This window comes from Pelodiscus sinensis, chromosome 2 (assembly GCF_049634645.1).
Source record: "Pelodiscus sinensis isolate JC-2024 chromosome 2, ASM4963464v1, whole genome shotgun sequence".
NCBI lineage: Eukaryota > Metazoa > Chordata > Testudines > Trionychidae > Pelodiscus > Pelodiscus sinensis.
Window position 1 is genome coordinate 79,081,846 of NC_134712.1, and position 23,550 is coordinate 79,105,395.

General features: G+C 43.0%; 1 protein-coding gene across 9 annotated transcripts in view; it reads right to left on the minus strand.

Annotated features, from left to right (window-relative positions):
* The window catches only part of GREB1L (GREB1 like retinoic acid receptor coactivator), a 226,631-nt gene that overhangs the window by 106,739 nt on the left and 96,342 nt on the right, over positions 1 to 23,550 (minus strand). For all 9 annotated transcript variants that reach the window (XM_075920899.1, XM_075920898.1, XM_075920897.1 and 6 more), the window contains 3 exons: positions 14,078 to 14,237; positions 13,654 to 13,851; positions 2,625 to 2,801 (listed from right to left, as the gene is read on the minus strand). In XM_075920899.1, the coding sequence (XP_075777014.1) occupies positions 2,625 to 2,801; positions 13,654 to 13,851; positions 14,078 to 14,234 (532 nt within the window). In that variant the 5' untranslated portion in view covers positions 14,235 to 14,237. The remainder of the gene's footprint in view (positions 1 to 2,624; positions 2,802 to 13,653; positions 13,852 to 14,077; positions 14,238 to 23,550) is intronic.

The window sequence follows — 23,550 nt, forward strand, 5'->3', positions numbered from 1 at the left end:
TATTTCACACCTCTTGTATATATTATTAGAATTTTATATTTTTAACTTTAATAGCTCACTGGCAAAGCAGACATGAATTGTTGGCTCCTTGCCAAATAAAAGATGGTAGGCAGCATAAGACTAAACTAGTAAGGGAGTAAGCAAGTTAAATTTTGATTAATTAACTAATCGAATAATTTGCTGGGATTTCCATCAACTATTCAATTAGTCGATAAGGACTAGCACAGCATTCCGCCTCTGAAATGTACAAGAGGCCCAGTAGGGGTTCTTGTGTGTTTCAAAGACTGAAATGCTGTGTGGAGCCCAGGGCCATCAGAGAGTCCTGCTCACCCAAAGCTCCATGTGGGTGCTTCCACTTTGAAATGTATAAGAGCCCCAGTGGGGACACTTGTATATTGCAAAGCTGGGACACCACGTGGAGCCGGGGGTGAGTGGGGGACTCCTTGCTGGCCCTGGGCTCCACACAGCATTCCAACTTTGAAATGTACACGAGTCCCCACTGGGGTTCTTGTGAATTTCAAAGAGGAAGCACCACAAGGAGCTTGGGGCCAGCAGGGAACTCAGAGTGATAGAGGCAGCAAGGGGGGTAGCAACTAGTCAACTAGTGTGTCAACTATCCGATAAGCTTTTGCTTATCGGATAGTTGACTAGTCAATTAGTCACTTACATCCCTAGAAGGGAGGGTCTTAAAAGGAAAGAGATGTAATTGGTAACACAAAAGTGGAAAAGACTGAGCTAGAATAGGAATAAGCGGGGGAGATACAGTGCGGGGGGGGGGGGGGCGAGGCAGATAGGGTAATCTGAATGGAGAAGGGGCAAACAATACGGTATCTGTGAAGGACAAAAAGGAGGAGGCTGCAATAGTTAGGATGCAAGATAATTATGGCCCATACTAGAGCTTTAGCTGAATAAAGCTGTTAGAACTTTAGTGTAATTTCTTGGTTATTGAAAAGTCCATCTCAGTGTATTCCAGGTACCACAGCAACTGGGGGGGGAGAGAAAAAGGGATTCAACATGGTGCCAAGAAATCAACAACCCTACATCATTGTTCCTCTTTCAGGGTACGTCTAGACTACCGCGTTTTGTCGACGGAAGTTTTGTCGACAGATACTGTCGACAAAACTTCCGTCGACAATTTGCGTCCAGACACATGGAGTTCTGTCGACAAAGCAAGCCGCTTTGTCGACAGAACTCCGTAGTCTGGACGCAGTGTTACAGGCAATAACACCTTCTGTCGACAGAGTTCTGTCGACAGAAAGTGTTATGCCTCGTAAAATGAGGTATACCAGCGTCGACAAAACTGCGGAGTTCTGTCGACGTTATGTCGACAGAACTCCGCGGTAGTGTAGACGCTGGTATTGTTTTGTCGACAAAAGTCCACTTTTGTCGACAAAACTAGGTAGTCTAGACACACCCGAAGTCACAGGGCAAGCGGGAAAGTCAGGTGGGCAGATGCATGTCTCCAATTACCAAGAAAAGTGATTCTGTAAATTAATCTTTTAATTATTATAAAAATAATCTGTGCCTGCTTATGCACATTTCTTATTCATGAAATAGAAACAATTGTAAGCAGTTAAAATTAACTACAGACAGTCCCCGAGTTACGCGGATCCGACTTATGTTGGCTCCACAGTTACTAACGGGGCTTTTCTCGCCCCGGAGGACGGGAGCGGCAGGCCGCCCAGATGAGCCGTGGTCCCGCCGCCCGCGTCCTCCGGGGCGAGAAAAGCTGCTCCCCATCTCCCTGGTCTGCTGGTCAGACCAGGGAGACGGGGAGCAAAGCCTCGGAGGCCGCCCGCGGCGGGATAGCCACGGCACGCCTGGGCTGACCCGCTGCGGGCGTCCTCTGCGGCTTTGCTCCGCGTCTCCCTGGTCTGCTGGGGGGGGAGGGCCACTAGTGCTCCCTCTCCCCCAGCAGACCAGGCTTTTCTGCCCACGATGCCTGGGGTAGAGCAGCTGGGGTGCTGCTGGGTTGCTCCAGTAGCGCCGAGGAGCGGCGCTACTGGAGCAACCCAGCAGCACCCGAGCTGATCTGCCCCAGGCGTCCCCAAGTCAGCCGCTGCTGAAACTGACCAGCGGCTGACTACAGGAAGCCTGAGGCAGAGTTGCTCTGCCCCCGGCTTCCTGGAATCAGCCGCTGATCAGTTTCAGCAGCAGCTGATTTGGGGACGCCTGGGGTTCTTAAGTTGAATCTGTATGTAAGTCGGAACTGGCATCCAGATTCAGCCGCTGTTGAAATTGATCAGTTTCAGCAGCGGCTGAATCTGGACGCCAGTTCCGACTTACATACAGATTCAACTTAAGAACAAACCTACAGTCCCTATCTTGTACGTAACCCGGGGACTGCCTGTACACTTCATATTTATGCCCCAGCACTGCAACTGACTTTGTGCATGTCAATTCCTGTGGTTGTAGAGCCACAGGCAGTTACTTGCGGGACAAGGCCTTATTTTGAATGTGCTTTGAAAAGAAGTTCAGTTCTAGATTTGGTTTCATAAATACAGAAAACACTTCAACATACCACTAAGAAACATTCATTTCTTGAATCAACGTAGTATAAATTTAAAACCAACCTCTAGTTGTTACCAATTGTTGTACCAAGAATAATAATGAAAACTATTTACCTAAAAGTGCATTTTTTCCATGATCATCTGGCAAAAACCGCTTGTCAACAGCACAGACTAAAATATGCTCAGGAAGATTTGGAGACTTGGCTCCTACCAGCAAGAAGCCTGCTGGGATATCAATTTGTTCCATGCACAGCGATACTAATCGCAAATCCTTGCCTGCTTGACAAAAACCTGAAAAGAAAAAAGAGGTGATTAAATGTTTATGAGTAGTTTACTGTCACTTTTGCTTTTGTTTGCTTCAGCTATGCAAAGCCGCCAATGAAGATGTTTCCCATAGTGTAGAAATATCTAATTTAAATATTTTAGAACACACATACAGTATGTAAATATACTATCACTTGGGAGCTAATCCAAAACCTACTGAAGTCAGTGGAATGATTTCCACTGAGCATAGCTCAATATGGGCTTTGGATCAGGTCATTAATAAGGATACAGATCCACTGGCTGAGGGCGTCAGAGAAAATAAATAGCCATTATTTACCTAAAAGACTTCTGACTGGAGAAAGCAAAACTATGCAGATCAGAAATCAAATGGCTAAAAGGATTATATCTTTTCCACCGTTTAAGCCGAATTTTAAATGGAAGAAACCCTAACACTCAAAAATATTTAAAAGCCCTATGATATGTTAAACTCATCTACTGGTTCATTGCCATCTATACCATACATGTCACTTCAAACTAAACAAACAAAAAGTTGCAAGTTCATAAAAACAAAGCAAAGAAACCTCTTAAATTATTCCCAGGGAGTTCTAGCTTCTTTGCAAGAGACTGTAGGCTTTTTAAGGGGGTCAGTCTTGATCTTTGTGTTTTGATGCTAAACAAATATAATAATAAAAAAAGACTGCCATATTTATTAAGTGTTTATTACGAAAACACAGTAAAAATCATTAGTACTTTATGTAATTTGATCCTAAATTATATCTACACCCACCCTTTATGCTCAGGTATACAGGAATTAAAAAAATTAAACAATTTATTATTCAAGTAGAAGGATTGGCAGGGCTTCAACTTCTATTTTCCATCTGTGTATACATTGACTTTTTTTAATATATGCTTATAAAAAGTTACTGCTTATGTGATGCACTCCATCATTTAGAACTTTATGAGGTTTCTTTGAAGAAAAATAGGCATGTAAAAGCACAGCTCAGCAGTGAGTTTTTCAGAAGATCGTTGTTGTTTGTTTGCCCCTCCCCTCATTAAAAAACTATACACAGCCATATTAGACCTAAAGACATTTTGAGAAACTCAAAACTTATTTGTTTAGGCATAGTTGATGTTATCATTGGTTCATAATGTAGGTTAAAGTTGATGATGGTAAAGTTGACTTTGAGTTCTTTTTTAAGTTTAAAAATAAAAATCCCATTTATGGGCAAGTAAACCATCCAATGCATTGGACTTACAAGGATCAAAATGACTGGCTACTTTCTCTCTTGACATAAGACAGTGAACCTCCATTTTAGTTCCTAAACTATTTACACCCACAGAGAATTTTGTCCTACTCTCTTCCCTGAATAACTTCTAGTTCTGTTTTGAAAACAAGACAGACAGACACCAGGGGGAGCCTTCTTCATCTCGTCTCATCCACAGAAAGGGATATTGTGACAAGGGACCTTTTGGTCTCTCTCTTCACAGGCAATGACACTATTAGTGGAAGCATTGTAAAGCCTGGTCTAAGCCTATTTTTCACTTCTGCAGGTGCAGAAAAGGTGCGACAGCAATAAGAGGCTGGCCTGACCCGTCGGTAAGCTGCAACAGGAGGTTGTAAGTCGCGTCGTTTCAGAGAAATAGCAAATAAGCGGTATGAATACTGGCTGACAGGGAGCATGGTCTTCCCTTTGCCACAGTAGCAGAACCTTCTTGGTGTGCAAAATTAAAGTAAAGCCAAAAAGTAAACCCAAAAAGCCGTTTTCAATGCCCATTTGTGCAGACACAGTACAGTTTACCAAAACACATTTCAAAATACCGTATCTGTTGTAGGAAACTATTATCAAGCTTATGAATTCAATTTTAACAGCCAAGGTATTACCACCTATAATGTAAATATGAAAAGGCATATGTACTTTAACACCGTAAGCCCTGTAAAACTTCCAGCACATCCATCATTTTATCCTTGCAAGTGGTACCCTCAACAACAGTTTGAGTCATGCTGCATGGACGCCACCATTTTGTAATGGAATTTCCCCAAACAGTATTACCTCACATACGTGTGTGAGTTCACACCAGTGGAGGCATTCCGGTAGCACACAGCTTCCCTCAGTACTACACCACTGCTTGAAGGAAAATCTTAATTTTTAATCTAACAGAAGATACGCAATATTCCCGCATAAACAAGTTTAGTGCACTCTAGGAAGATTTCAACGTAGACAACGTACAGGAGTGGGAATGTAATCAGGTTGTTCTTCCGGGTAAATTTTATTATACTCAAAAGATAAAATACCTAGATATATTATAGCTAAACTTGTCAAAGAAGCAGTATTTCATTAGATACTCAGATCTCATTGACATTCAATTGAAGTTGAATGCTTAACTCTCTTTGGTACCTTTGAAATACTAACCAATACCCCTGTTTAAAAAAATAAATAAAGTTACCCACTGATGATAACAGGGGTCAGCAATGAGTAATTCTGCTATTATACACAAGGCTTATGATACAAAATATATGATGCTTTTAAACAGAGTTTTAATAATTACATCTTAGTACTGTCTTAATTAGGACATTTTATTAAAAAGTTACCTATTGCACTAATATGGACTGTTTAAACTTTGTTCATGTTAGCACCACTAGGAGATCCAGGCTATCCAGGGTTTCGGCTATCAACAGCTTGCAGCACTTTTTAAACCTAACTTGCCAAAATCAGTAGGTGTCACTATGCTGAAAAATCTTGTTAATGGCTCAAAAGCACACCTACAGCAGGTCTACTAATACTAACATCAATTCAGCTGCACTCAGGTTTGTACTAGTAGGAATTTTTGGATAAAATTCCATAGTATGCACATCATCCTGACTTTGACATTGAAAAATTGTTAATAGGAACACAACTAATCTGTGTTTATGACAAATTCATATAACCAGTTCTGATGAGATCTTGATGTGAAGGAGAAAACAGGAGATCCTCAAAGCCCTAGAGAGAGAGCCCCAAAGAGAAAAGGAAACCAGGAATAACATTTTAATAGTCATCTTCTGAGCATGGACCACTGCTCCAAGACCTGTTTTATACCATAATGTCTTTAGCGGTACAGACTGAAACTAGCTTATGTACCAAACACTATAGACTCTGGACAACAGTATCTTATCTAATAGACTGTTTTATCTACATTAAATATCATGCTCACTATTCAATTAGAAAAAAATAAACTCTATTCTATAACTGCTGTACATACATAGGCTACAGTGGTACAGTTTACAATGTAGATATGTTTTCTAATATTTACACAAGATAATAGATGAGATGCTACCATTAGTGCATACATAGATATTCACAAACTGCAAACACTTCTTATGGAACTGTTAAAATATAGTGTCACCTCACATACCTTTATAATTGTTCTCTTGTTTTATTTTTTGTTTATGCTATTAAAAATAGCTTCACAAATGCAAAATCCAAAAAGATCTGTGAACATAAACCCAACATTTATACAAGGTTTACCATCTAACTTAAAAGTCTGAAAAGCCATGAAAAAACGGAGCTGATGCTAAAAATTAGGCTTACTCTCAGCATAAACAGGAGGTTGAAGAAATGACTGCTATAGATTACACTAAGAACTGAATTTCAATCTTGTTTTATGCATTTAATTCACACCCTTTATGCGTTTAATTTACACCTTTAGGATCTGTAGTTGACTTCAATTTGTGCGAGCAGCTTTATGTGCAAGTTGTTAGAGATGTGTCAAACACAAACTTTTTTTTTTTTTTTTTTTAAACACAAAAGCTTTAGGGGATTTCATGTTTTGATATCAAAAGCCAAATCAGAAAAAAAGTAGATACATAATTTTGGCCAGGTATCTCTGTGTTAGCTTAAAAAAAGGTTGTGGGAGAATACCTATCTGCTCTATGAAGAAAAATCTTCACTTTTCTTCCAAAGAAACATAGGCACTTTACCCAAGAGCCATCCATTATTCTTCTTTTCCACCCACATAAAAAATGCTTCTTTAGCAACAAAATGGTTAATTTGTATTGAGTATTTTTGTTAACTGTTTTCTCAAAAAATTCCAGTAATAACGTTTTATGTTTCTGGTTAGCCAGCAGTTCACAGCTCTACTTTTTTCCTCCAACGTTTTTGTATTGATAATTAAATATGAAACAGATATACCAATAGCCATGTAAATATCAACAAGGGCATGTCTACACAGCAGCGTTATTTTGGAATAACTGATGTTATTCCAAAGTAACGTGGTGCGTGTCTACACACCAAACCCACAGTTTAGAAATAAATTTGAATTACTCCAACTTCTGTTAACCTCATTGTATGAGGAGTAAGGGAAGTCAGGGGGGGAGCGCACAATAAGTGCTGTGTAGATGCACCCAAAGACAAAATAAGCTATTTCGACTTAAGCTACGCAATTGACGTAGCTCAAGTTGCATAGCTTATTTCAAGTTTAGCCCTGCTGTGTAGAGATTCCTTAAGTGACACATTTTTAAAACTTGCACCTTGTAGATTTGGAAATGTAACCCTTTATTTTTATATAGGTACCTGCTTATGCACAGTTATGCATGAACAGGGATAAAAACACCTTTTAGCTGTTACTTGTATAACAAAATTAGCCATTATATTTTTTATAATGTTTAGAAAATAATTAACAAATAAAAACATACAAATGAGCTGTTTGGTTCCCTTCCCGCCCCACCCCCACTCCAACTCCCCTCCTTTTTTTTTTTTTTAACCTAGGGATCCTCCACTTTGTTTTAAAAAGCAGCAGGCACTTAAAACCTGATTAGTAATATGCAAAGAGCCAAAAGCAATGGAAAAGAAGAATAATCAATTGCTCTTTGGGACATCATCTGCATTTCTTTGGAAGAAAATTCAAATGTTTTCCTTCATGCAAGCATGTTTGCATTCTATAATCATCTCTTAATTTAAACTACCACAGATCTATCTGCCCAATAAGGAATAGTCTTGCCTACACAGCTGTGAAAATACTAGCAAGAGTGTTAAAATCTTTTGAAAGCAAAGATTTCCTATTTTGGTCTCCTCTCCCCCCCGCCCTTCAAAAAAAAAAAAAAAAAAAAAAAGTAACAAACATCAACCTTAGTGTGGAGTACACAACCCTATAGATGTAGTGCAAAAAGCCAGGATATCTGCATAAGAAATTCGTTTCTAGGAATTACATATGAATTGCAGTTCACTGTCACTCACTCTTGCAACTTCACAGCAACTCATCAAGTGTTAAGTATCTGCTTTCTTAATTGCCTCTGAAATTACTTTTGCCCTCAATTTACCCCAGGTAAATTGAGGATTTACTAACAAAAGGAAGGTGCTACTATTGTGTTTTACACATATCTTGCATACAATGCCATTCCACAAATTAGGACAAGCAAGTTTTTAAGGCACTGCAATCAAGAGGTTAAGAAAAGTTTACTGTATTACCTAGTTGTACTTTTGAGGTCATTATGCTAAAAACGGGTAGCACTTTATAGACTAACAAAACATGTAAATAGTGATAGAAATGTAGCCGTGTTAGTCTGGTGTAGCTGAAACAAAATACAGGACTATGTAGCACTTTAAAGACTAACAAGATGGTTTATTAGATGATGAGCTTTCGTGGGCCAGACCCACTTCCTCAGATCAAATAGTGGAAAGAAAATAGTCACAGCCATATATACCAAAGGATACAATTTAAAAAATGAACACATATGAAAAGGACAAATCACATTTCAGAACAGAAATGTCCTTTTCATATGTGTTCATTTTTTTTAATTGTATCCTTTGGTATATATGGCTGTGACTATTTTCTTCCACTATTTGATCTGAGGAAGTGGGTCTGGCCCACGAAAGCTCATCATCTAATAAACCATCTTGTTAGTCTTTAAAACATGTAAATGGTATCAAGAGCTTTTGTGGGTATAACCCGCTGAAGTATTTCCATTGTAACCTTCACAGAATTTTATAACTGGGTTATAAAAATCAATTTAAAGCTAAAACTTGTGTCCCCCAAAAACCAAACACTTTCTGCGCATATTGCTAAAAAGGGGGGCTTTATTTTTTACAAACAGAAAGAATGAGTATGTGAACTTGTCACCATACAATGGTCTTCCAATAAGAAAAATACTACTGCTACTACCACATTAGGAAGAATGCTCAAGAAAAATGTTACTTATGGGACATCTGCATTTTATTATCAACAATAATACAAACTAGTTGATGTGCATCTGACTAATGTACAAGTCAGCAAAGAGAATTTGGGTAATTATGTGATTTCTTAATAAAAATTAGGATATTATATGGACTATGAAAGGGTCATGGGTGAAATCTTGTCCTCCTTAAAAATAAATGACAACTACCATTGACTTCAATAGGGCCATGATTTCACCCAACGTTAGGTACAACCACTGAGATATGTAACCCTGAAGTATCTGTGTAATCAGTACAGTTGAGTACAGTTCATGAATTGCAGATTCAGGCACCAAGGACCCACTACAGTACACACTCTGAGAAGCTCCACGGACTTCAATTATTAATTTTTCAACTATTAATTTGAATTCTATCCTAATAATACTTGTCTTTTTAAGCACCTGCTGAGTTGCTTTAGGGATACCATGAAATGGAAAATGGAAAATGGAAAAATCTATATGATCACGTACAGGAGAAAAGGTGGTCACTGAGTCAATTTCCTTGTTTAGGTGAGGTGTAGAAAATGAATTTGTTTAGGTCCCCATGCACTTGTAACAATACATACAATCTATCAACTGAAGTGGGTTCAGGGAAGAACCAAAAGGATAACCAGAAAATATGTCTTAGAGGGATAGACTCAAATAGCTGTGTGATAAATGGGAGGGGTATTACCCTTTTCTAGACACCACAGCCATTCAGTTAACTTAATTGCCTGTAAGGGTTCAACCCAGAGAGTCCTTAAAAGTCTCCAGGAAGTGTTGGCAGGGAGTCAGCAAAGCCAATGAAAAGAGAGTGTGTTTTGAACTGAAGCAGGATCCTCCTGCTGCAGTTTTTTGTGTGATCAGAGCAAGAGCTGGAAGAGTGAGTTAATCCAGGACAAGACATGGAATTTCCACAAATATCCATGGCTAGGAAAGTCTAAACCTTGAAACAAGCAGAACAGGGAATATTTAGTTAGATGTAATCAGGTTATTTTATTTATTTTTGGTTTTGTTGAACCCCCTCTCCTCTTTGCTGAGCCCAAGTACCCCCTTGTACACTGTAACTTTTAAACTGAATCCCAGGGAAGCAGTTACCTATATTTTTAATATGTCTTTTTTCAGTTGCTCTAACACCAAGCAACCAAGTATGCTTTAAAAAGTATGTCTTCTTTGTTTTGTTAATAAAATAAAATCACCTTTTTTCAGACTATTGTGGTGGAGTGAAGCAACCTCACCACTGCCCCAGGCCGAGGGAGGTTCAGGGGGGGCGAAGACGCCGGCACCCGCACTACATGGGAAGCAGCAGGGCCGGCCTTGAGGCCATTGGATGGGCAAGGGGGAGGGGTCGCATGGGAAATGGGGGCTTCACAGGCAGCCGCAGGCCCCCTCCGGGAGCGTGACGTCAGGCGGGCACCCAGAGACGCCCATAGGGAAGGGGGTAAGGCCGGGGAGGAGTGTGACATCACCAGCCGAGCCCAGGGACGGAGGTAAAAGAGGGACGCCCAGGCAGGAGAGGAGAAAGGAGGAACAGGAGGAGGAGTGCAGGGAGACAGAGGCACTGGAGAAGAGGTGTGTGGGGGAACCCGGGAGCGGGGGCACAGCAAGCGCACATTGCACCCGCTATCTGAGCCCGGGCAGTGGAGCTGAGCAGTAGCCCAGGGCGGGGTCGCGAAGCCTGCAAGCAAACGCGTTTAGGGGCAACACCCCCATTTGCTACAGTAGGGAGCTTAGCTCCCTGAGTTAGGGCCCTGGGTCGGGGCCTGGGAGAATGGGTGGGCCCAGGCCCCCCACTCCACCATCCGAAGGCGATTCTCGAGGCCCAGTCGGAGCGGTTCACTGGCCCCAGGGCGATCTACCTGCGTTTGCCTCTGAACTAGACGGCGACTGGGTGTGGGAAAATGCATGATTAAATAAAAGGGTGAAATTCGCATAAACTACGAGTGCAGACTTGTGACAACTATGATCTGATTCCTGTGTCCTAGAAAGCAGAAGGTTCTGTGTGCACACATCTGAGACTGAAAGGTCAGTTATTAAGAAATTACAGGTTGCTGTTTTTTCCCCACAAGCTCTCTCCTGAGGAAGGAGATGTCGGCAGACGGATGTAAATTAGATGTATCCAAAGTGCAAATGAAGCCAGGATTTAAATAGCCCACAGTTCATTTGCGTAATGGTGGCCGACGCTTTTTTTTTTTAAACGGGGCTTTTCAGAAGAAAACACAGCAGATTAGACGGGGCATTTTTGACAGAAATTCCCTGTTTCAAAAGATCTTGTACTCCGAGGACAGCGGTCATATCATCCCATGCATAATAAATTCAATACAATCCATCTTAAAACTAGTTAGGTTGATTTCCCCCCACTAATCCTATTGTAAGCCTGTTCCAGAGCCTCACTCCTTCGATGTTTAGGAACTTTCTTCTAATTTCTAGCCTAAATTTATTCATGGCCAATTTATACGCATAAAATTTTTAGCTTAAGCTGCTTTCTCCCTTTCTGTTATTTACCTCTTTAATATATTTATAATGTGTGTCTACATAAGGTCTGGGAGTGAGCCTCCCATGCTGGGTCCACACAACTGTGCTAGTAGCACCTGCGCTAACATTTTAAAAATAGCTGCGTGAATGGTACTTTTATGATGCAGCTCAGACTGTTGTTTGGGTTCTGAAGCCCACTCCACAGCTGAGAGCCCAAGCTCAGGTTTCCAGCTGAGACAAATATACATATTTTTTCTAGTGCACAAGCATGAACCACCACAAGTCTGTCAACACAGGTTGTGAGACTTGCTCCTGGCTGGTTAGAAATACCATAGACAGGAATCATATTCCCCTCTCACCCTTCATTTTGTTAAGTTCTACAAGCCAAACCCAGATTTCCATTCTCCTGCTCATCCTAGTACCCAATCTATGCAACCATTCCAATTTGAATTCAGCTTCCTTGAACACAGGTTCCCAGACTGGTGGCGAGGAAGGCATGGGTGATGGTGGCACAGTATATAACATGAAAAGAAAGATCACATTCTCCAAGCCAAAGATGGAAGGAACATGCCTGACAAGCACTGTTGGCTAGACAGCTGGAAGCAGCCAGGTATCCAACTGGTCTCCAGAGTTGTGCAACTTAGGAATCAAAAGCAGGAACATTTCACACCTGAAGGGACCAAAATCACTCCCATCATCTGTTCAGGTTGTTTCTCACAGTCTACCACTAGCACTTTATGGCTTTAACTAGGTGGGCTTCTACCAGCTAGCTGTCAATCAAACCCAGACCTTGGCCAGTCCCTGGGAATGCAAGCAACCATTCCCATGAAATAGAGACACAGAGCTAAAATCACCCCCACACGCCTAGTACTCCAATGAGTGAAGCTGGGAGCAGGAAAGCAATTGCCCAGAAGCTATCAGAGACCACTAAGAGAAAAAACAACAATGCCACTATACAGATATCCTTGCCAAGTCCCACACGCATGTCAATGCAGCAGCATCATGATACATGGTATCCTATGCTATGACAGATCTAAGTGAATCAATATTGGATCTTGGTATATTGCTACAAGACTATCATCCAGTGAGACCAACTTAACTTCTGTCCCATTCCCAGGTGTGAAAGTAGTAAAAAAAAAGAAAAAAAAAAACAACAACAAAAAAACCTTCTGAAAACACCAGCCGATGTGAATACTATAGCTCAAACTTCTCTCAATAACTTTCCCCAATTTCTAATGATAGCAGAGGATTTTGGGATTCAAAGCTTTTGGGTTTCCTTTTTTCTGGAGGACAAAGATGCTCACCTAAGAAAAATTGATCCAGAAGGGATCAATATATAAGAATTATTTTAAAAGTTAAAATTTGACATCACTACAAAAAATTCTATTCTAAGTAAGTTCTTTTCTTTAAGGAATTTTGGGGTCTGTACAGTATCATACCAACAATATAAACCAGTTACTTAATATTTACTCCTAACAGCCCTCTCTCCAACCATTCTATCCACATTCCACACAATATCCAACATCATTTCCTTACTGCTTGTGTTTTCAATAATTAGCACTGTCAACAATTCTGTGTATTCTTTTTAAAAAATTACAGGCAACTGAACCTCTTACACTCTTAATCAGATACCCAAAAGTCATCAGTAATGCTCACGTGAGTCAGTACTCAGTAAATGTAAGTAAAGTGTTCACTATCTGTCTGTTAGTACCTAAATAAGGGTCATAATGAAGCCTAACCACTGCTCACAGATAATACATCCCTTTTTATATCTTGTACCAAACACGTTATTTTAAACAGATATTTTAACATATTTTGGAATTCTACAACGTCATACAAAAATTTGAGGCTGATCCTCTGTTTGTTACTCATGGAAGTCATGAGCAACTGGCATAATTTTATAGGCTTTTAAAAACATTTAAAATAGTCTAAATGCTTTAAAACCTCTTGTTAAATGTATGTTTGAAAAATGTTACAATACATTCTATTCTGGGACATAATTGAAAAAGCAGCCTCATTCCAAAGCCAACATTTTATTACAGTTCCAAACTTTTGAACAGGACTATTCACGTGAGTAAAGGGTTGCATTACTGGTCCCTTTATTAAGATCACTCTGTTAGTCACCAGACAATAGCACAATTCAGCATATTCATCTGATCAGTTTCCATTATCATTAGTTTCTAACCTTGAACACTATAAATGACAAGGCAAAATAAATTAAGTACGGGAATAAAAACTAACCATCAGTAGTGCAAGATCCTTCTGGGGCAGGTTTTTGTGAATATGGGATTGGTGGACTACTAGAATCTGACATGTCTTCATCCTCCTCTTCGTCTTCCAATTCATTAACAGTTTGGTTATTAGAAAAATCCAGACTACCATTCTGTGTGTAACGATGTACCAATTCCTTGTCCAATTCTTCCACCTTTGGTTTCACATCTAAAAAGAACACAAAACCAGAATCAGGTCTACATCCACAGCAGTTTGAAGCAATATTATGCTAGGAAACAGAATGCCACAACCCTCTTTCTTTTGAGAGGCTCAAAAGATGGATTCTATGTCATAATGCAATTGAATTTTAAGTCAAAGAACTGAAATGAAATATTTTATAACCACAGTCCCCTAGTGTTTGACAATTTGAAGTGTACCATATTTGCATAATTACCTTCTGGCAAGAAAGGAGGTTGGTCCGGGTCCAGGTAGAGTTGAGAGAAAATTGGCCGTGGGACAACACTACTGCATCTCAAAGAGGCTTCTATAGAGTTGTGAAGAGCTTCTTCAAAACGGGCTGATTTCAGTTGCCCTGCATATGAATTCCCCATGATCTACCAAAATTTAAAAAAAAGATTGCTATTAAGGGAGTAGGGAAATATATATACGATACTATTTGCTCAAACAGATCATCTATGAATGAATACGTCATACAGTATAGTACTCAAGAAAGATTGAGAGTAGCAGTAACATTTCGTAGGTTAAAGCAAAATGCAGTGAAAAAGCCAGATGTTCCCATTTGATCTTGTTTGAATTTGGAAGCCTCCATTATTTGCTTGTTTCAGTAAGAGCTACTACTGCAGTCAGCACATCTCAAATACAGATGTTAAACAGTTAATCAGTAAGTATCGGAAAGCATGAGGCTTACTGGTATGCTTATCAGTTAACCAGTCCTTGCCAATGAACTCTGCCAGTAGCCAGCTACACTGGCAAAAAGCAGTCCTGGCCATGGAGGAGCTGGGGGGCTGGGCAGTGGGACCCCACAGAAGGACCTCATAGCTGCAGCGGTACCCCACAGCCACATTGGGTCTTGGCGATGGGCCACGTGGCAGGCCCTAGGTTAAAACGGCTAACGAGAGAAAGCACTAGCGTTTAACTTGTTAACCGCTTTAACATCCTTAATCTTAAATACATTAGTTACACGCTAATTCCCCCATCAATTTTACCTCAACACTTCTATCTGATGCAGAATTTAATGAAAGGCAGCTGAAATAATCTGAAGTGATGTGAATGAGTTTTAGTACAAGGTATACAATCCTACCTTTACTCTCTTTCATCTGTGTCTTCTGGGATTTAAGAAGGTGGATTTTGGTAGAGAACACAGGAACATTAAGAATGTACAAATTAGCTTCTCATTAAGGTCTTATCTAGACTATGTGGAACAGGAGAAAGAGGATATGCAATTCCGCGGGAATTTGCATATCTTCTTCCGATCGCACTTTCGAAAGCAGAGCTTTCGAAAGTGAAAGTAGTTTAGACACTGCTTTTTTGGCGAGCCCCCTCCCCTTTGTCAGAGCGGCTTTTCGATAAAGGGGAGGGGGCTCGCCAAAAAAGCAGTTTCTAAACTACTTTCACTTTTGAAAGCTCTTGCGATCAGAAGACGATATGCAAATTCCGCAGGAATTTGCATATCCTCTTTTGACTGTTCCACATAGTCCAGATAAGCCCTTACTGTCCATTTTTGTGCCTGTGTTAGGAATGTGAAAGTGTAACCATGTACACGTGGCTATTTGGCCAGTTGAGTGTGGCTAGTTCGCTATAGCAGTAGCCACTATAGTGGCTACTACTTCAGAATTGATTGGACACCATGGCCTGGCTAATTGGTTAAATGTTAAGTTTAACTAGTTAACTGATTAAAGGGGTAGAGGGAGGCACTCAGCTGATCATCGGCACAACGCGGCAGTCAAAACGCGGATCGGTTTTGTCGTGAAACGAGGTTTACAGGATCGGTTGACAAAGGCTTTCCTTGTTGACCGATCCGCGTCCGTCGGCACAACGTGACAGTCAAGACGCGGATCGGTCAACAAGGAAAGCCTTTGTCAACCGATCCTGTAAACCTCGTTTCACGACAAAACCGATCCGCGTTTTGACTGTCACGTTGTGCCGACGATCAGCTGAGCCGGCACAACGTGGCAGCCATTTTTAGTTTAATGAAGTGGGGGATATTTAAATCCCCGCTTCATTGACTATATCGGTATGTCTAATTTACACGCCTCTGTTGGCAGAGACATGTAGTCTAGACATACTCTAAAGGTGCTAAATAGACCCTTTCAGTTTTAACCATTAAGTGGTGGTACAACCCAAGTAAGATTTTACAATGACATGAGGAAAAACATATACCAACTTATAATTCTATCATTTGATTGGGTCTTTAGAGCACACAGTAAGCATTACAGACACACTCAGTATCCACTAATCACAGGCAGTACTGTGACTGAATTATTGTAGAATTTTATTCCAAGTTAACTTCTAAGCTATTTAATCAGACAAAAAAAAGAACTGCAGAACAACCTTCCACTTGATCTAATTCCCCTTCCACCTTCCTGATGTAGTCTGGTTCTATGACAAAGGAAGCCATGTGGCCTATTCAATTGGACACAGCGCTGGACTGGAACTCAAGAGACAGAGGTTCTGTTTCTAGCTTGGCCACTGGCTTTCTAGGTAACCGCTTAACCTCTTTGGCCGCAGCTTCTTCATCGATAAAATGTGTATGATGATGGGACTTCCTCTGTAAAGCATTGTAAACACCAATGATGAAAAGCACTGTATTAAGTATTAAGTATGATTTCAGAAAGAACATTTTAACAGGAAGGATGGCTCTGCAGTAAAGTGCTAGCATAGACATGGGAGATCTGAGTTTAAGTCCCTACTTTAGCACAGACTTCCTGTGTGACTTTAGGCAAGTCACTGAGTTTCTTTCTGCCTCAGCTCCCCATCTGTGATATACAGATAAAAACAATTTCCTGCCTCAGAGGAATGCTGTGAAGATCAATACCCTAAACAGATTGTGAGGTGGTTTGAGACTGTGTTTAGGGGTCCATAGCGTACCAAGAGAAATTGCTGTCTTCCATCTATTTGTAAAGTCCTGTGCATAGGTAGGATAGGGGAAGTAGGTGCTGGAAAATTGATCTCCTTACTGAAGCAAAACTAAGTTTGCCATGACTTGTCTGTGGCAACATTTGTACATGTGGTGGAGGAACAGATGGTGGGTAACACAGCCAAATTCCCATTGACTTCAACAGTGTCAGGATTTTACCCGGCATGAAGTTAAGTTGATTAAGATTTCATTTCTTTGCTTTCAAATCATGTGCCAGGTATGTTATAAGCACATTATCCTTAACTCATACAATAGTGCTATTATGTAGCTACACAATTTTGACAAACTTTATTAGATGGCATATTAAACTCTAAACTTCGGAAAGTCACAAAATTCAGAAGTTTAAAACACAAACCAGCTTTAAAACTCAATCTTGCCCATATCCTCAACCATGAGTAAACTATGCTAACTATGGATCTATGAGAAGCCCCGTGACTATTTCCAAATTCTGGAAATTATTAAAGTAATTTATTTTATACCCTGGACAACTGACCTGTAATAGTCATAGTCTATTTAGACTGTTGTGGAAAACGAGGCATGCAAGGGTCTGCATGAATAGCCTTGTTGGTGGATGGCAATGATGACCTAGGTGCAAGCCAGGAGACTGATTAATAGCAGCATTTCTTGTTTGTTGAAAGGAGGCCAAGCAGATTGGGCACCGTGATTTACAGTGGTATTGTTGATAAAGGACGGTGTTAGTGAACTGCAAGATGTGAAAATGTTGGTCTAGTTTCTGCAAGTAAGTTAAGAGAGAGATTGGTTTTCAATTTTTTGTGGAAGGTGGACATAAAGAGCTTCCAAGATGAAATGGGGGGAGAGGGGCCGTTGACAATTAGGTCTATCAGCACTAATAGCAGGGGGTTGGCTGAACTGAGCAGGGTCTCAATTGAAGAGGAAGGCTAGCTCTCAAGGAGTTAATCCCTTGGAGCAGGAAAGATAACAAGGCAGCTGATTTCTTAAGGAAGCCTGAGGCAACTAGGACAGCTGGGCCTTGTTTGGAGTTCAAGGGAACTTTAAAGGGACAGGGCTCCTCAGAAAAGAAGCAGCAGGGAAGCTTCTGCAAGGAAGGGGAGTCTGGGTATGGTTCAGCACATTCATAGCAAGCCATTGTCTAAGTGAGTTTGCCTAATTTAGACTGTTTGTTTGGGCTTCCCTTAAAAGACTAAAGCATCTTAAGTGGTTCAGGACATTAATAACCTTGTCTTTCTTCCATTGAACAGGCTAATACAGTCATGGTTCTATTGAGAATCTTATTTTCTTCCCCTTAAATAATCTGTGGGTAATTTATGGGGCACAGCTGGGTGATTCACAGGGACTGAACCACAACACTGCCACAGACAGCAATAAAACAAATATTCAACACTTAAAATACTTTCTCTCTTCTAAAGCACAATGCAAACAAAAGCACCCAACACATGTTGGCAGGCCTGAGGGAGAAATAGATTTATGAAAGACCAGGGGAGGGTAGCCTCAGCTCACCCCTGCTGGCAGGAGGAAAAGAGAGGAGAAAATGATGCTGAAGGGTTATACGAGTACTAACTTGCTGGATGCAGAGAAGGAAAACCAGAGCACAGTACAGAGCTTGCAAATATTTGGAATGTTCCTGGAGTAAAACTGAGGTGCTTGCTTCAGAGTGAAAAAAAGCAGGACTAAGGGGGGGAAAAAATCAGACTGTAATAGAGGAATTAAAAAAGAATGGAGATTTGTCATATGGGTTCCAGTCCAGATGAACTACAGCAAGGGGGGTTGGAAAGAGACTGGGAGAATAATAAGTCAACAGGATAATTTGGGGGAGGGTAGAGAGAACTGGTGTGCCTGATTGAAAATGCTGCTGCAGACACACAACCCCACCCTGAAGCCTATTGGGGGCTGTTGCTAGTTTCACTTGGACCCTGTACAATCCTGGCTACAGCCCCTGCAGAAGAAGGAAGATGCTGGATCAGCTAGCTCATACAGGAGTAATGAAATGGAGAAGAATGTTTGGGTAGGTGGTCCAAACTCAAGATGATTTACACAGTAGCATGGAAAGAATACAGAGTACGAATAAGGGGCCAGGAAGAGTTTATCTACGATTGAAAATAAACACCCTTACACCATGTCTCTGAGATACAGAAGTACAGGCAGTCCCCGGGTTACATGGATCCGACTTACATCGGATCCCTACTTACAAACGGGGTGAGGTAACCCCGCACTACCTGCTTCCCCCCAGCAGACCAGGGAGACGCGGCGCGGCTTTTCTCAGCAGACACCTCAGCTTGAGCATAAAGGACTGAGGGAAGTGAGGTGTGGGAGAATAAAACTGAGTTCTGGAGAAATGTTTGGCTAGAGTTTCCCCTACAATATGTACCAGTTCCGACTTACATACAAATTCAACTTAAGAACAAACCTACGGTCCCTATCTTGTACGTAACCCGGGGACTGCCTGTACAAAATCTCAAAGGCTCCCTGTGGAACATGTATCCTGTTATCTTACAGAGCCCCATATGTACTCCCCAATTCTGCAGCCACTGAAGCTGCTGCAGAATTCACCAATTGCTACAGAACTGAGCTCTAGAATCCCACCTGTCATTTTAAAAACATGATGCATTATTCATTTATGCAAATGATACGTCTCACGAAGTCATGAATTTTGTGCTACCATTTATACAGCCAAGCAGTTCAGTCAAGCTCCTGTTAGAGCCACAGACTGGCATTTGGCCACATGCAGTCACCAACAGACCCTTCTATGGCCTGGAGAGCCTCCTGGATGGAGAAGGGGGGACAAAGTAGCAGCCCCTCCCTGCAATTCCTCCTCAGCTGTTGCTCTTGGATGCACTACCTTGGAGTTTGCCGGTACCACCTGCAAAGGATTGGTACCCTGCACTATGCACCCTCCTGGGGCCTCTGGGCAGCAACTCTGCAGACACACAGTGCTTGTCTTCTGGTGTGTGCAATGAGATGGGGGGAACCTTGGACTCTGCAGATGAGTTCCTGACCCATCTTCTCTTGGCCAGCAGGACTTCAGGGCTCTGAGGGCAGGGCTGGTCTTACAGGTGGCAACCAGAGGGCACAGTAGTCAAATGGCAAGGATGGGGTGAATCTGGGGTGTGAGAACACAGAAGGAAGCTCAGAGCCATGGGAAGAATGCTGAGAAAGGGAGATAGTTCTATTGTGTTTAGGTCCAGTAAAGAAGAGATAACTGTACATGACTTTTATTACTGAATCTGGAAAAAAACAAAGAAATTATAACAATTGGACATACATGTGTACTTATTTGTTTTCTTAAAGTTAATTAAGAATTTTAAGAAAATTTGTCAAAGTGGCCAGCAGCAAGAATTGGTGGCCACATTATAAGGCCACCAAATATTTGTTGTGAGAGCCCTTGCTCTAGATCAACAATCGTGATAGTACAAGGACAACCCCTTACAGGCCTGGAAGCTCTCAACACCCTAAAACAGTGGTTTCCAACCTTTTTACACCCAAGATCACTTTTTAAATGACAGACCAAGCCAACATCTACCGCCCCGCCCCTTCCTTGAAGCTCCGCCCCTTCCTTGAAACCCCACCCTCTCTATTCTCCTCCTCTCCATTACTTGCTATCCCCAATCCTTATACTTTTCCTTTTTTTTTTTTATTAAAGGTTTTTCAACATTTGGAAGTGGTGCTCAGCTAGGGTGCACCACGCTCCCTGTGGGCTGGTGCAGAGAAGAAGCTGCCTGGCCAGCTGGCTGTGGCCTTCAGCCCAGAGGAGGCTGAACCGCGGTCCAGCTGATCGGATGGCTTCTCCTCTTCGCCTGCCCACGTGGAGCTTGGTGCACACTGGCTGAGCGCCATGGCCAGCTGGCCGGGAAGCCGCTTCTCTTCACTCCTGCCCGGCTGCCCTGCGCTCAGCCCGGGAAGCTTGCTCCAGCACAGCTGGAGCTAGACGCAGCCTCCCTGGGCTGAGTGCAGGGCAGCCGGGTGGGAGCGAAGAGAAGTGGCTGCCCAGCCAGCTGGCCATGACGCTCAGCCAGTGTGCACCAAGCTCCACGTGGGCAGGCACAGAGAAGCCATCCGATCAGCTGGAGCGCAGGGCAGCCTCTTTCAGCTGAAAGCCATAGTCAGCTGGCTGGGGCGTTTCAGCCCTCCCAACCTCCCAGCTTCCACCATTCCTCGCAGCAACTCACCTGTGTTGTTGCTCGGTGAGTAGCTGCTCCTCAAATGAGGAAATCTAATGTAAATGTCCTGCGCAGACACGCAGTTCAGAGAGGGCTCAAGAGCTACTCTTAGAGCCCTAGAGATCTACCAGTAGATCGCGATCTACTGGTTGATGACCATGGTCCTAAAATGCCCCCTGAAGCCAAAAGTTTTGTAGAAATGCTTTTTTGCTTTGGTTGCCTCAAATCTTATCCCCACTGCCTGTGGTAAGATTCAGTCATAAAGCTGCTGCATTCCCCCACATCCTCTGAAATCCATATTCCTCTTCACCTCCCAATCTCTGTCATTCTTGAGAGTACGTCTTTTTTTTTTTTTTAAGTACAGTAAACTTCCGATAATCCGGCACCTTTAGGACCCAGAGGGTGCTGGATTATCAGATATGCCGGACTATCAGAAGGGGGGGCTATGCGGGGTCTGGAGTGGGGTTGGAGCGGATGCCACCCCAGACCCCTCATAGCCTCCCCTTACGATAGTCCGGCTCTGCCCCGGGGTCCCTGATTCAGCTGCTGCTGGTCAGTTTCAGCAGCAGCTGAATCGGGGATGCCTGCAACAGAGCAGCTGGGGTGCTGCCGGGTTGGTCCCGCAGCGCCGAGGGGCAGCGCTATGGCACCAACCCAGGAGCACTCTAGCTGGTCTTGGGGACGCCTGCAACAGAGCAGCTGGAGTGCTGCCGGGTTGGTCCCACAGCGCTAAAGGACAGCGCTGCGGGACCAACTCGGCAGGACCCCAGCTGCTCTGCCCCAGGGGTCCCCGATTCAGCCGCTGCTGAAATAGATCAGCGGCTGATTCCAGGAAACCCGGGGCAGAGCTGCTCTGCCCGGGGCTTCCTGGAATCAGCCGCTGATCTGTTTCAGCAGCAGCTGACTTGGGGACCCCTGGGGCAGAGCAGATGGGGTCCTGCCGGGTTGGTCCCGCAGCGCCAAGGGGCGGCGCTACGAGACCAACCCCGCAGCACCCCAGCTGCTGTGCCCCAGGCGTCTGGATTCAGCCTGCTGGTGAAACTGACGCTGCTGGTCAGTTTCAGCAGCGGCTGAATCCCAACGCCTAGGGCAAAGCAGCTGGGGTGCTACCGAGTTGGTCCTTTGGTGCTGCGGGACCAACCCGGCAGCACTCCAGCTGCTCTGCCCCAGGCGTCCCCAAGTCAGCCGTTGCTGAAACAGATCAGCGGCTGATTCCAGGAATCCCGGGGCAGCGCTACGAGACCAACCAGGCAGCACCCCAGCTGCTCTGCTCCCGGCTTCCCCATTCAGCTGCTGGTCAGTTTCAGCAGCAGCTGAATGGGGGAAGCCTGTTCGGCTGCCCCAGCACTTCCGGGTTCCTGATGGTGTCGGACCATCAGGAGTCCCGGAGCATTGGATGCCGGACTAATGGAGTTTTACTGTACTACTTCTGCCCCATCTGCCCCATCTCCCAGGCAACGAATATGCCCATCAGTACTGCACCTTTTCAGAGGAGAGCTACAGTTCCCTCCAGGTGTCACCTGCAGTGTTCTATCCCACCGAATACAAGGGTAAATTGAGGTAGCAACTTCAATAAAGGGGAGACCGGGGGAGGGGGGAATCATTTGTCCTTTCAGTCATCCTGGGCAAGATCAGATGATAGGCTATATTTTATGCTCTTTTTAAGTCAAAATCCATTTGGATATAAAGCTATGAAAAACAGCTTATGAAAACAATTTGGTGAGAAGAGACACTAACAATGGAGCCAAGGGCCAGAGATGAGAGAAGAAAAAGAGTGCTTATTGGTCATTTCTGGGACATCATGGAAGTTAAGGCAGGAGACTGAAATTGGAGAACACAATGAGTAATTGGTTATAAATAAGAGCTCACAGATGGTTTTCTTTAAAGTGGTTTGGTGATCTGTAGAGAATTTCTGGAGAAAAATAAAAGTTCTTCATACAACAGGGCTCTAAGATTTCCAGTAGGGATGTAAAATCCCATTTAATTACTTAACCGGTTAAACATTAAATGTAACCAGCTAACTGGGGGCAGATAAGGGGACTCTGCAGCACAGATAGGGGGCTGCTCCAGACCAGTTGCTTCCGACTCCACTCTGAGCCAACAGCTCCCAACCTGTGTAGGCTAGGAATAGGCAGCCTCTCTGTAGCAGCCTTCCGCTTGCAGTGGACCGTGGGCTGCTCCTGGGTTACATTACCTGGTAAGTATTACCCATTGAGGATAGTGCTTACTGGGTAACCGGTTACCTGTTCACATCCCTGATTTCCAGCAAGATCAAATTCACTCCCTGTAATCTGAAGGTTAATATATCCCTTGCGGCAGACCGAAGGTAGTGGGTACAGGAGTTTGGTGGAGGGCAGCTACACAGGTAGTTGGGTGAGTAGGTTCCTGTTCCCTGAATAGGCTGCCAAAAACTGCTGCTCAACAACCAAGACGGGGGGCACCTGAGACTCATTAAGAGCCAGCCTGCAACAGCAGCCAGGTAAGGCCTGCTGGTCCGCAATAGAAGACTTCCCTCAGGTAAGGTGGAAGAAGGAGAGGAGGGATGGACTGGAGAGTAGACACACAGAGTGGAAGCAAAAGTATAGGTTGCAAGCAGGAGGGGGTTTTCTCCAAGATGCCAGAGAGAATCTACTG